At 42.5% G+C, this 12,817-nt stretch overlaps 5 protein-coding genes across 5 annotated transcripts in view; 2 read left to right on the top strand and 3 right to left on the bottom strand.

The window, feature by feature from the left end:
* Nucleotides 1-4,227, bottom strand: part of LOC109547020 (atypical kinase COQ8B, mitochondrial) — a gene marked incomplete in the record, with an annotated part of 5,921 nt that extends 1,694 nt beyond the window's left edge. Inside the window, 9 exon segments of the mRNA XM_048660553.1 lie at nt 1-389; nt 1,836-1,988; nt 2,045-2,247; nt 2,313-2,489; nt 2,544-2,855; nt 2,920-3,133; nt 3,188-3,522; nt 3,623-3,907; nt 3,969-4,227. Coding sequence (XP_048516510.1) covers nt 102-389; nt 1,836-1,988; nt 2,045-2,247; nt 2,313-2,489; nt 2,544-2,855; nt 2,920-3,133; nt 3,188-3,522; nt 3,623-3,890 — 1,950 coding nt within the window.
* On the top strand, nt 560-1,644 carry LOC125502448 (CD151 antigen-like). Its single transcript, XM_048660557.1, has one exon. It carries the CDS (start codon nt 637-639, stop codon nt 1,330-1,332), a length of 696 nt encoding a protein of 231 aa, XP_048516514.1. The 5' UTR covers nt 560-636; the 3' UTR covers nt 1,333-1,644.
* A 253-nt stretch (nt 4,228-4,480) lies between the features above and the next one.
* LOC109547011 (RAC serine/threonine-protein kinase) lies at nt 4,481-7,826 on the top strand. The gene is made up of 11 exons (XM_048660554.1): nt 4,481-4,814; nt 5,204-5,326; nt 5,384-5,590; nt 5,650-5,774; nt 5,832-6,067; nt 6,128-6,309; nt 6,372-6,484; nt 6,546-6,640; nt 6,697-6,842; nt 6,940-7,027; nt 7,082-7,826. Exons 2-11 carry the CDS (start codon nt 5,214-5,216, stop codon nt 7,313-7,315), a joined length of 1,539 nt encoding a protein of 512 aa, XP_048516511.1. The 5' UTR covers nt 4,481-4,814; nt 5,204-5,213; the 3' UTR covers nt 7,316-7,826.
* LOC109547012 (RNA-binding protein 41) lies at nt 7,368-9,363 on the bottom strand. The gene is made up of 3 exons (XM_019918225.2): nt 9,078-9,363; nt 8,061-9,019; nt 7,368-8,001 (listed from the first exon to the last, which is right to left on the bottom strand). Exons 1-3 carry the CDS (start codon nt 9,221-9,223, stop codon nt 7,781-7,783), a joined length of 1,326 nt encoding a protein of 441 aa, XP_019773784.2. The 5' UTR covers nt 9,224-9,363; the 3' UTR covers nt 7,368-7,780.
* A 961-nt stretch (nt 9,364-10,324) lies between these two features.
* On the bottom strand, nt 10,325-12,110 carry LOC109547013 (RNA-binding protein Rsf1). The gene is made up of 2 exons (XM_019918226.2): nt 11,935-12,110; nt 10,325-11,538 (listed from the first exon to the last, which is right to left on the bottom strand). Exon 2 carries the CDS (start codon nt 11,520-11,522, stop codon nt 10,902-10,904), a length of 621 nt encoding a protein of 206 aa, XP_019773785.2. The 5' UTR covers nt 11,523-11,538; nt 11,935-12,110; the 3' UTR covers nt 10,325-10,901.
* Nucleotides 12,111-12,817: the final 707 nt, after the last annotated feature.

Below are 12,817 nucleotides of genomic sequence, written 5' to 3'. Positions count from 1 at the left end.
AAATATTTTTTTATAAATCAATAAACATTTTTCCAAATGCCGCATTTTTTTGAGTTAATTTTAAAAAATCATGCAGTAAAGGGTTAAAAACATCGACGCAATTAGTGTTGGGGTGGATTCAGGCGCATGTATTCCTCGTACAGGGCGAGGAACTGCTGGCGGCATTCGATCTGCACGCGAAGTTTGGACAGAAGAAGGAAGACGCCGGAGAGCTTGCGATGCAACGAGTAGACTTCTTCAGGCGGGGGACACAGCCGATGTACCAGCATGGTCTGAGCGAGGTTTTGGATCCGCAGAGTCATGTCCTGATGCGCAAAGTCGTATTTTCCTTCGGAGCGGAAAATCTCGCCCAAAATCATCACGGCATCGACATGTGCGTCTTCCATTACCTAAACAGAAGAAACAAGTGTGCAAACAAGTGCAGGTCAAATACAAGAGAACCCCATTTTCTGGCTATTTATATTTCCATCAAGCTACCGAGTCTGTGCCAGCCGAAACTCCATATTCCAGCACTAATACTCGCCGATAAGACTATCTACTGTTGACACAAGCTTATCTTATATAAGGTGTAAGTTGAGCAGGCCCGTCAGTTAGTACGGTCGTTTTCGTCAATAAAGTGGCCCAAAAAGAAGCAAAATGTGTGCCGAAGCAATAGCTCGTATTCTGATGTTCACGGCGAATTTCGCCTTCCTAATGGTCGGCTTGGGTCTGTTGTCCGTTGGAATCTTCTACACCATCAACTACACGCAGTTCACCGAAGCGATTCCCTCAGACTACCAATCGCTCCAGTACATCCCGACTGTGGCCATCGTGATCGGCGCCATCATATTCATCATCGCTTTCCTAGGATGCTGTGGAACAGTGAAGAACAGCATCTGCATGCTGTCGACCTACGCCGGCATTCTCTTCCTCATCTTCCTGGTCCAAGTGGGGTTGGGCGTGTTTGCGCTCATTCAAATCAAGGACAACGACCAATTGCAATCGCAGATTGATAAACAAGTGGTCACTCTGTTCTCTAGGTACAACGAACCAGGCGTGAGCGAAATTGTGGATCTGATCCAGCAGAAGCTGAGCTGCTGTGGCTCTTCTACGGCGCTCTCGTACACTGTAAGCGGACGTGCCATCCCAAACAGTTGTTATTCAGACCCCTCAAATATTCTGACCCTGTTCACGACCGGATGCAACACGGCCCTGTACAATTACATCGTAAGTTCAGTAAGGATAATTGCGATAGTGGCGCTGAGCATTTCAGCGGTGGAAGTCATAGGAGCTGTGCTGGCCTTGTGCTTGTCCAACATCATCAGGTCGGTCCGCAGAAGAAACGAATACTAGCCCAAGATTAACCTGTCCTGTATTTTGTTAAGGCTTGCCTTAAAGTGTTGTATTATTTATTTATGAGGTTTTACACGATCAATGTTCAGTCACACAAATTTGCATGTTTATGATCTGTCGGTTTGAGCCGTTTATCTGATAAGAAAACATTTACACCTGCATTAGTCGCTATTTATATCACCTCTGTTCCTGGAATTGTTTCCATTGGAGTTATTTCAAGTACTCAGAAATTTACACATCAAGTGAATTTCCTTCATCAAGTGAGTTTGTGTTATTTCCAGTGATATTTGTAATAAAACACTTATTCAATGAGTCAGTTTTTTCAAGCGTAAATTTGAATTGTGGACATGTCGTTTCACTCGCTTCAATTAGGCGAGAAAAAGCTCTTTGCATACAGAAACCTACATGAGACGCTCAAAGCAAATTAAGGAATTATTTACATTGGCCTGACCAATGTAAACCATCCACTCTTGCGGTCAGAATTGTATTTGATACTAACTTACCTTGCTTTCATATCCCGTCAAAAATCCGATTTCTTTGGACATGTTCAGCACGGTATCCCGACTGCCATCGCAAGCTCCCTTTAAGACTTGCACATACTTGTCCATAAACTCCTTGGAATATTCGCGGCTGGCGCCAAAGTCCAATAACAACAACTGGGACAAGAAGACTGAGACCGTCACTTCTTCGTAAGCGTTTACGCTGAGTTTACCTGTTTCTTGGCAGGATTGTATAGGAAATTCGCCCAGTTGGGATCCGTCTGCATGTACTTGAAGCGAAGGATCTCGAGAAGGACCAATTCCATGATTTTCTCGCCGATTACTTGGCGATGTTCCACTTCCATCTCGAAGCATTGGTCCAGTGGCACGCCGTCCAATAGTTCAGTGGTGAAAATCTGTTTGGTGCTCAAATCGTCTGTAAATAATATCGGCGTTATCGACTGCAAAGTTGGGATTACATAAACTCTTCCTCTGACTTACCAAGTACGACTGGAACATAAAAGCCATCATAACCGGTCAGCAGAGCCTTGAATTTCTTCGTGCACTCTGCTTCGCGAAGATAATCCACTTCCCAGGCCAGCTCGCGCTTTGCCACCGCCATGAGGTTCTCCAAAAACATGCCCTTCGGGAAAATGTTCCACATTTTCAATATCCCTCCTGAAGAGTTGTTACGTTGCAGTTGGGGCAGGGCGGCTCAAACTCGTTTCTTACCCAAATTATCAATGTCGCTTTCGATGCCCCGGGCTACGCCCGGATACTGGATTTTGATGGCAACTTCCTGGCCGTTTTTCAGCTTGCCATAGTGCACCTGCCCTATGGATGCAGCCGCAAAGGGCTTGCGCTCAAACACAGCTAGTTTCTCCTCCCAACCATCCCCTAGCTCTGAGCCCAAAACCTGGTCCACTTGCCAATCAGGCATAAAATCCGCAGAGCTTCGCACTCGTTCTAGGGCTTTGGCCAAATCAGGACTGATCACCGATTCATCCTGTATGCTGAGAATCTGCCCCAATTTAAGGGCGGCACCTACACAATTGCTCAGTTTAATGACGCACTTTTCTGCCTTTATGGTCGGAAATTCCAGACGTACCTCGGACTTTACACAATGTGTCCACAATCCTATCCAGGTTTGCTTTGCTCATCAACAGGTTGGAGCCATCAGGAGAAACGTCACCAATCTTGAAGGTTTGCTTCAAGTACTCCGCAGCAGTGCCCACTCCCAAGCCGGCTGCCAGAGACCCAAAAGACATCATTCTGCCGATCCTACTTGATGGAACTTTCCTCTGCTTCGCATTATCACTAAGCTGTAAATGATCAAAGCTTGACTTATGGTGCTGATTGGCTTACCACTTGCTTACTTTCAGCTTGGTCTTTGAGTTTGGCACGGCGGCCACTTTGGCCTGCTGTTCCTTAATCGATTCCCCAACGGTGTTCCTTGGGCTCTCATCTTGTTCCCTCTCTGTCTGCTTGACAAGCTTGGCTCTGTGCTCCATATCCAGTTTTCTCAGCAGCTCTTTATCGCTTTGCGATAATTTAATTTGGTACTCAGATGGAGGAATATCTGGATAAACCGCTGCTTTCGATTGCTGTCGACTGCGAACGGATGCAACGTCTACACTGCCTTGGAGTGAATTTGAAGGAATATTGGGCTGAACTAGTTTGTGCACTAACAACGTTTCTGTGCTGGTATGCCCTAGAAGCAACACACTCCAAGCTTTAAGATGAGCAACTCTTCAAAAACCAGTTAAGTAAGTAGGTGGGTAAGTAAGTTTAGTGCCTCTAACACCTCTTACCATTCCCCTGAGGCAAGTCAGTGAAAGCCTTGATACCCCGCACAACCACACTAATCCTCTCAGATCCATCTTTGCAGCAGTTTGCCCAGTCAGCCAGGCTGATTTGGTCTGGAGCCTTCAGCCCATCTTTCGTACATTGCTGGATTAGCGGCCGAACGTTTGAGGTCCGCCAGACGTGATTTAAAGCTTTCCTTTGCAAGTTTACCTGCGCTTCAAGGATGAGCTGCAGGCTCTTTAGGATACATGCTAAATCCTTACTCGCGGACATTAACAACGGCTCTTATACTGTAGGGTGTAAGTCGACGTTAGGAAGCGTTAATTCAATGAAGGCCAATGGGAGACTCACCACTTGGAGGGCGAATTTTGCAAGATTTGAAGCAGATGGTGCAACGCACCCACACATATATTTCAGCCTTGAAAGGGTGGCAACCGAATTTCGACAGGAACAATGTGAAATGTACACAAATGTATTCAATGGCAGGCTAAACTAGGCCAAATAGAGGATCAAGTAAAGCTAAAACCTACTTTTAAATGTTGTGAAAGTTAAATTAAAGCAAGGTTAGGTGGTTGTTTTGGCGGATTGCATAAATACTTAATCCCAAATGTGGCAACATCGACAATTGGCAATTAAAGGGACCTACGTTAGAATTTATTAACTATTAGATGCCAATACATTATGATTTTGTTAAATATTCAACTGTTAAGGTTTGCCAGAAAAGGCTTTAAACCACAGTGAATTGTCAAATAGTGCTTTTGCAATTGTTAAAAGCTGAAATAATTCAACATCTTCTTATCAAGGAAAGCCAATGTTTATCAATATTTTAAATCAGTTACTGGTCAGTTAAATGAAATGTAAAAACCATTATAACATAAATCCACAGAACATACCCCACAATTGTTGACTTTGAACATGCTTTGAACTCATAAGAAAAACAAGCCCTTATTGACACGCGTCAAAAAAAATCTGGAGAAGGAAACGGGATTTCCAAAGTTTTTCTAATAGTTGTTCGTTTCGTTGTGTTTGTAAACTGGGAAAGCGAATTGCAGTCAAAACAGTGCCGTCCTTGAAGCCATTCGAGTTATTTCTGGTTGTTTGTGTCTGGACTGCCGTGTCCATTTGTGTTTAGAAGGTCAAATTCGCCCGCTTGGTGCTCAGACCTGGTCAAAATTATGCCCTAGGCCCAGAAGACATGTAAGTAATCAACCCAGGGCTCTGTAGCTGTACATTTTCTTGTTACACTCAACGGGAACAGAAAGCAAAGTTGCCCAAACATAACCCAACATTGTTAACTGTTAACTTACTCAAAACGGGAAACTTTCTCAAAATTACACCTAGCATGCAAAGAACGATGGTATTTATGCAAACGTTGTACCTTCAAGCGTTCTCAGGTAGGTGAATTTGAATCGTTATCCTATCTTGCGAGACCACAAACCTCTGCTCAATCAGCGATTTTTAGTGCCATACAAATCGTCTACTATAAGTGCGCTTTCTAAGACTCGACTCAATAGTTTACGGTTATTGATTAAGTGGCATTTTTGTGGGCGTTTCAATTGGAACTAGCAATGTATTTTCGATTGCAGCTAAGGAGAAATGAACGATTCCACCTCCGATTTGGGTCCTTCAGGGGTCGCAGCCAAAAGCCGAGTCGTTAAAGAAGGTTGGCTGTTTAAAAGAGGCGAGCATATTAAGAATTGGAGGCCCAGGTAAGTAATTGGATGCGCCTGTTTTTCGACAATTTGAGCAGCAATATGTTGATGTAGGTATTTTGTGTTGTTTGATAATGGGGACCTAAACGGATACAAAGCCAAGCCGGATGTTTACTTCAGCGGTTCCATCAATAATTTTACAGTAAAAGAATGCCAAATTATGTCCACGGATAGGCCCAAGCCCTACACTTTCATTATCAGAGGATTGCAATGGACCACCGTAATCGAGAGGATGTTCCATGTGGAAACTGCAGAAGAAAGGTCGCTTAGTGCGTGGTTTTGCCTTTCAATCGATGACTAATCGGTTACGTTTTCTTTAGGGAGAAATGGGTTGTGGCTATAAAAACTGTGGCCGAAAGACTGTCTACCGAGTGTGAGGACGTCGAAATGAATGCTGCCAATCCGGACATGATGGTCGATTTGTGGGAGAAATGTTCCCTGCAGGGTCTGCTAACAGTGTTGCTTTTTTATGTTGGTAATTCATAATTTTTTTTTATTTCAGGCACATCAATATCCAAATCCACTGGACGAAGGAAAGTCACTCTGGAATGCTTTGAGTTTCTGAAAGTGCTGGGCAAAGGCACGTTTGGAAAAGTGATTCTGTGCAGGGAAAAGGCGACCAGTAAACTGTACGCGATCAAGATCCTGAAGAAGGAAGTGATCATTCAGAAGGACGAAGTCGCCCACACTCAAACGGAAAACCGCGTGCTCAGAACGACAAACCATCCGTTTTTAACAGTAAGCCACTGGTCTTGACTGCAAAAGCATCGAGTCAAAACATCTCACGTCTTGTTTCAGTCTTTAAAATATTCATTCCAAACCAACGACCGGCTCTGTTTTGTCATGGAGTATGTAAATGGCGGAGAACTGTTTTTCCACCTGTCCAGGGAAAAGGTTTTCTCGGAAGAGAGAACCCGATTTTATGGAGCCGAGATTATTTCAGCTTTAGGGTATCTGCATTCGCAAGGCATTATTTACCGGTAAGACTTCGGAATTAACTTTCACAATGACTTTTTCACGAGAATGTGTTTGATTCTTTCAGAGATCTAAAACTGGAAAATCTCCTATTGGACAAGGACGGGCACATTAAAATCACCGATTTCGGTTTATGCAAAGAAGATATCACATATGGGCGCACGACAAAAACGTTTTGCGGTACGAATTGCACGCAACTGATCCCTTAGAAGTGATCACCGTAAATTGTTGAATTATTTAGGTACCCCCGAATATTTGGCGCCAGAGGTCCTAGAAGACAACGACTATGGCCGAGCTGTTGACTGGTGGGGAATTGGAGTGGTCATGTACGAAATGGTAAGTAGAGAACATGTGTCATATGCGTATTTACACGGTGAGTGTGCTTCATTTAGATGTGCGGGCGATTGCCGTTCTACAACAGGGATCACGACATGCTGTTTACTCTGATATTGATGTCGGATGTGAAGTTTCCCAGAGCTCTCAGTGCCGAGGCTAAGGATTTGCTCTCGGGCCTGCTCATCAAAGACCCTATTAAACGGTAAGCGATTGATAGCTAGTAGTTTGCGGTGAATATGCGCTGGTTGGAAAATGTTATATGACGTTGATGCGATCATCTATTTCAATGTAACTAACAGTCTTGGGGGTGGCCCGGACGATGCCAAACAAATAATGGCACATCCCTTCTTTGGAAGCATCAACTGGACAGATCTGGTGCTGAAAAAGGTAAGCTTTCATGGAATTAGACGAGAAAAGCCTGTTAACTATTTTGCTTCTTAGATTCCTCCGCCGTTTAAACCCCATGTCACATCAGACACGGATACTCGTTATTTTGATCAGGAATTTACCGGCGAAAGTGTTGAATTGACGCCGCCGGACAACACGGGGCCTTTGGGGTCCATTCAGGAGGAGCCGCAGTATTTCCCGCAATTTACGTTCCAGGATTTGTCCTCCACCCTGGGCAGTTCGACGCATATCAGCGGAAGCATGGCTAGCGTGGGTAATATGCAGTGATGGCTCGAATTTGTTAGTTTACCTACTTCCCCGTGCGGCCGACATTAATTAGCCGTCGAAAATTTCGCAGATTTCTGAGTACTTAACACGGGAAAAGCATAGCCAGACACTATTGCTATGGAAGTAGTAGTGGTTTGTACATAGACCTTTTTATTCCTATACTAAGCCATATAAGTGCTTTATTACCCAAGAGTTTGCTTTTGTCCCATGTGAAAACTGTATTCATCGTCTGACAAAAAGCCAGCCTTGTATCACATGTCTAGTTGCGATTTTAATATGAAAACCGTAAAAAATTGTGCCTATTTGCGAGAAACCTGAAAAAGTACCAAACGTTTGTTAATAGGCTCTAATTTTACACTTGATTTTCCCTTAACAGTTATTAATTATGTCCTAGGATATTCACTTAATTCATTAGTTGCCAGACATTTTCAGTTCGTCATTGCTTTCTGATGTTGTGTATAGTGATTAATTTGTTATTAAGGCAGTATTTAATAAAACGAAATATTGGTTATATCGATAGTTTCTCTTGTGGACTTTTGTTGGTAAAAGCACACGACATTTGTAACTTTTGAAGGATTTATTGCTGATAGAGTTTGGATTTTGTTTACCGAATTGTGCTACAATTGGCCGATCATTCACTAGAACTCCATTTAAAGCCTTCAGTGACTTGGTTGTCTGCGCCGTATCTAAAACACACAAGTTGCATTTCATCCAGGCAGCTGCCTGTTTCGTACGCAATTCCTACCTGAAAACTCTAGGAAAGCTTGTCCCTTCATTTTGCCAGTCATAACTCTGATGCTCGTTGCCTCCAATTGCAGTTTGCCTAAAAAATCTCTCAGAAATGTTTCAGTAACGCATTTGCTGATGTTTTTGAGGAACAGCACGTTGGACGGCTGTCCAGCTTCGTAATTGGAGAACTTTGCAATGTTTTTTAATTCATTTAGCGACAGTTTTTGTCCAGTTTCAATCACAGTCCTATCAGCGGTCAGCTTGATGATGGTGCCGTCTTTAACTGTGTACAAGTCTTGAGGTTTGCAGCCATACTTCCTTGTCTTGTCCACTGTCTGCACTTGCTTGGTTGGCGCACTGATAAGCTCTTTTACATCCCATAAAGTATCTCGTTTTAGATTTGCAGGTTCTGTGTAGTTAGCGGGGGCAACGCGACAATCCAAGCTTTCTATCCGCCTTGCCAATGAGCGTGCAGTTTTCCTGATTTTTTTCACGTTGCACTGTGAGAGATCTTCAATGTCTTTCATGAACTGTTTCTCCAGGGCAGGCAATTCGTCCATGGGACCGGACAAGTGCTTTTGCGGATTATTAACAGTGACAAACTTCAGCAGCTTTGTTTCCAGGCTCTGAGGCTTCACTGCACTGATGTAGTCACATTGGTGTCTAGAGATAGTTCCTTCAGATGCCTGGCAGTTGTCGGACTGTTGCAAGAGATGCTGAATGGCGCTCAGTCGTTTTTCCAGCGTGTCTCTGTTGATGTTCTTGTATTTGGTCCAGAACTCAGCACCCATTTTGTGAAACTCCCTGTGCATTTCGATGTCCCTATCAGTTAAGCCCTTGCTGTTGAGTTTAGTCCTTTCATCCAAGTTATTGAGAGTGGACTGGAAGTCTTGTAGCCTGGTCTCTCCTTTGATGTGTCCAGTGGCGCTGGTCACGGGGTCGCTGGCCACAAACTCTTTCTTTTGAGCTAGTTGTCTGAAAACGTAGAGCTGTTATTACCTCGAACAAGGTGAGGACTTGCGGACTGTCGTACTCAATCAGTGTGCTCTGGGTTTTCAACTGATTTTCCACTAGTTTCTTGATGAGAACATCTCCTTCCGTTTTTAGCTTCTTAGGAGGATGCTCTCCTTCGAGCGGCGGCCTGTCGACGCTGGACTTGGTACTGAATATGTTATACATTGCCTCATCAATAATCTCTGACCAGATATATTACTTGTACAACTTGTATCCACAAAATATCCCCCCTATGTTCTGGGGGTATGTTCTGTGCTTGTCACCGCTCGAGCAGTAAACAATATATCTTAGGTTAGGGCCATAAAATCACGGATGAAGACAAGTTCGGTCAATAGTTTGATAATCTGTGGACATGTCTTTGTCTATAGCGTTGTCAGGTCTGAAAATCGAGTTTCGGTAGATTAGCTCGACACTTTTCGGTAGTTATCGTAATAAATCCGTAGACTCATTTGTCTTCCAAGGGCTCCATAAAATTGTTTTTTTTGGCGCTTTTTCAAAACTTGAATTTTTATGAACTTACAGCAATACTAATATAAACATAAGAGTTAATAGGTATATTAATAATATTTCTCTGAACATTACACATTGTTAGCAAAAATCAAATAATAAACACTTAAAAAATAAATAAAATATTCAACATACATATTGCTAATAAAATTATTAATACTAATTTCCCAAACTACACTTATTTTTCTTTTAAATAAAAATATATCCTCAGTCGTCCAAATTATCCTTTTTTAAGATTATATCATTGATAGATAACACAAGCTTATCTTCAGTTTCAAAACTATAACAATTGTAGCAACCAATCTATCTCTTGGTGTGAAGTAAAGATGGACTAAGTAGGACGTAGAATATCTTTTAACTTATTCCTCAACTTAGTTGTCATTAAGTTGTCCTGTGAAAAAATCCGTTCTGCATTGGCTGTTGAGTGAGGCAGGATAAGCAAGTTACAAATAAAATTCAACAAAGATTGAAAATAAATGTATGTATTTACACGTGAATTAAATGGCGAAGGAGAAGTCTTGACACAAAATGGTGAATGTAAATTTCAATTTGTCGTTAGCTATTTCATCCATACAAAAAAAATTCAAGAATCTAATAACTCAGATGTCCTACCTTATATAATGCATAAATTTATTTCCGACCTTGGTTAGCTTTTTTGACTATTGGGTGCCTAAAAAGCACTAGTACCTACACATATTGCAAAGAAGCGCACTGCTACCGACTTCCTACGATCCAAGACCCAAAGAAAAACCAATCCAATTACGGTATCCTGACTTTATTTAAACATAAAAATTACAATTTTGCTGCTTTAGAGCGAGCCGGAAGATTGTTTTCACTTACAAATTGTAAAATAGTTTGTCGGTATAGGACTAAGCTACGAACAACCATTTCTGCCTTAGATTAAAAATATTAACATCGTCAAAAACGTGAATGCGGGATACTACTACAAACACATCACGATATGAAGATAATAAAGACATCCACAACCTAAAGGGCCTAAGAGATCTTAGCTTTTTCCTCATTAATTGCAGTGTTTAACACCAGCAATTCCAGTCGAGAACAAACCGACTAAAACCGATTAAACAATGTCAATGCATTTACGAAATTTTCACACACTAAGCTTTGGCATTCCTGGCAAACGTGCTGTTAACATATTAATAACTTAAACCTAGGAGAGAGCTCGTGTCTCTCTCACATGAACATCCTGTACAAGGAGGGTGACTCCTTATTAAAATACAAATTGTCCGCGAAATATCTCACAATAGTTATAAAAACCAGGCTTCCGAGCCAAAAGCAACAGGAAAACTTGAAAATAAACATCTATAACTGCTGCTTCTTAACGCCTGGGGCCTCCCATCGGGGATCGGGAGCGGTAGCTGCCGCCACCTCCACCGCCACTACTGCCGAACCTTCTGGGTGGCCCGCCACGTCCACCACCACCGCTTCCTCCACTTCCAAAGGAGTCGCTTCTTCTGTCGAAGTCCCGGCCGCCAAACCGATTGCCTTCATCGCGTCTGCCGCCCTGGAAGCCACCGCCTCCACCTCCTCGTCTTCCTCGGTCGAATCGGCCACCGCCTGGGCCTCCTCTAAAGCTGCCCCCGTCGCGAAAACCACCGCCATCTCGACCTCCTCCTCCTCCACCACGTCCTCTCCCGCCTCTAAAACCTCCACCGCCTCCTCCGCGACCGCCGCCTCTCGAGCGGCCTTTAGCGATTTCAACCCTCAATTTCGAACCGAGAAAATCGATACCGTTCAAGCTATCGCAAGCCGCTTCCGCGTCTGAAAGATTGCCAAACTCAATGAAAGCGAACCCAGGGGGGTTCAACGCAATCCAAACATTGTTCAATTTGCCGAACTTTTGAAACTCTTCCTCAAGGTCTTCTTTTTTGACCCCGTCTTCGAGGCCTCCGACGTAAACACGTGCACCTCGGTCTGAACTTCTGTCTCTGTCTCCCATTTTGCTGAACGTCGTTCTGTGAAAATCGGATATTTGTCGTTGGTAACATGCTGTAAATTAGGTACGGTTTGGCGAATATTGGAACGAGAATGAATGTTGTGTGAAGAATAAAGCAGGTTTTGAGCAGTCATTTTTTGTGGGGTTTAGGGAGCACTAGATTGATGCTTTTGCTAAATGGCATGGCCTAACTGGAGTATTTTGATTGATCGGAGCACTAGGCCTGCAAATCGTACGACGGGAGCGCAGCGGTTGCCGATTGTTTTGTGCTTGCTTGCAACGCAAGGAGAAAACAAAATGTCGGATAGTGGGGCGTCAGTTTTGCAGGAGACTCGTTAAGTTATCGATATTCGCAGCAAACGCTTGTACATTAATAGGTAAACGAAGAATTTCTAGTCGTAGAACAAGTAGTTACCAATTTCGCAGCAGTAGTTCGAAGATCGTTGAATTGATTTCACAATTATTTATGACGCCGTACTTTCCCCGTGTTGAATACTAAAAACGACGCGATCTGAATGTCAGTCCATAGATGAAGACAACTATAGATTGCCCACTCCCTTGCACAAAATGATAACAAGGTTTTTACTGACACTGTCGCCATCTATTAGCTGCTTCCGACTCCCCCCTCCCCTTAAAAATACTAAAAATACCCCCCCTCGGATGTTCTGTGGTCATTGCTGGGTTTGCCACCTTACTACTGTGTATTCAGGATTTGTTATTGCCGACGAGCCAATACTACAATTGAGATTAAAAGATGCTTAATATTCAGTTCGATATATTTGCAATATATCAAATTGAACATAAACATACTCCTAATCTCAATTGAAGTATTTCGGCGTAGCCACAGGTGCTTGAATATGTTAATAAAAACTCTATAAGCATTTACACATTTTTATTGCAGCAAATAAATAGGCGAAACGCCAATTACCATTATATTGTGAAAGGTGTTTGTTATAGAAACCAGAAACATTTGCTCAAGAAGTAAAATCATGCTATGAATCAAAAATTCAGAAATTAAACAAATACTTAATTCAAAGTAGCAAAACAAATTCATTAATTTAGTACAATTACTAATGCAGATACATATTTAAGTATGTGTATGGATAACACAATTACATATAGATTTCTCACCTGTTGGCGATGTACCAAATTTTTTACGCCCTAATACAAAATTTTGTTGCGAGGCGACAAATGCTTTTGCTGTGTAACTCTTACTGCTTTCAAATTAAGTCTCCTTACCCCTTAAAAGAAAAAACATGTTACTACATTGAAGAATTATATATTATTAGTAGGATAAT

The sequence above is a fragment of the Dendroctonus ponderosae genome, unplaced genomic scaffold (genome assembly GCF_020466585.1).
Source record: "Dendroctonus ponderosae isolate FM_Combo_2020 unplaced genomic scaffold, Dpon_F_20191213v2 Dpon_F_20191213_1, whole genome shotgun sequence".
In the NCBI taxonomy this organism is placed as follows: Eukaryota; Metazoa; Arthropoda; class Insecta; order Coleoptera; family Curculionidae; genus Dendroctonus; species Dendroctonus ponderosae.
This window is presented reverse-complemented; position numbering and strand designations above follow the sequence as displayed.

Excerpts from the sequence above, each read along its gene's own strand:
- LOC125502448 (XM_048660557.1), top strand. The coding sequence starts at position 637 with ATGTGTGCCGAAGCAATAGCTCGTATTCTGATGTTCACGGCGAATTTC.
- LOC109547011 (XM_048660554.1), top strand. The coding sequence starts at position 5,214 with ATGAACGATTCCACCTCCGATTTGGGTCCTTCAGGGGTCGCAGCCAAA. Across the intron at positions 5,591-5,649 it reads GTGGAAACTGCAGAAGAAAG|GGAGAAATGGGTTGTGGCTA; the intron begins GTCGCTTAGTGC and ends CGTTTTCTTTAG. Across the intron at positions 6,310-6,371 it reads TCGCAAGGCATTATTTACCG|AGATCTAAAACTGGAAAATC; the intron begins GTAAGACTTCGG and ends TGATTCTTTCAG.
- LOC109547012 (XM_019918225.2), bottom strand. The coding sequence starts at position 9,223 with ATGTATAACATATTCAGTACCAAGTCCAGCGTCGACAGGCCGCCGCTC. Across the intron at positions 9,020-9,077 it reads ACCCAGAGCACACTGATTGA|ACAACTAGCTCAAAAGAAAG; the intron begins GTACGACAGTCC and ends CTACGTTTTCAG. Across the intron at positions 8,002-8,060 it reads AGCTTTCCTAGAGTTTTCAG|ATACGGCGCAGACAACCAAG; the intron begins GTAGGAATTGCG and ends TGTGTGTTTTAG.
- LOC109547013 (XM_019918226.2), bottom strand. The coding sequence starts at position 11,522 with ATGGGAGACAGAGACAGAAGTTCAGACCGAGGTGCACGTGTTTACGTC.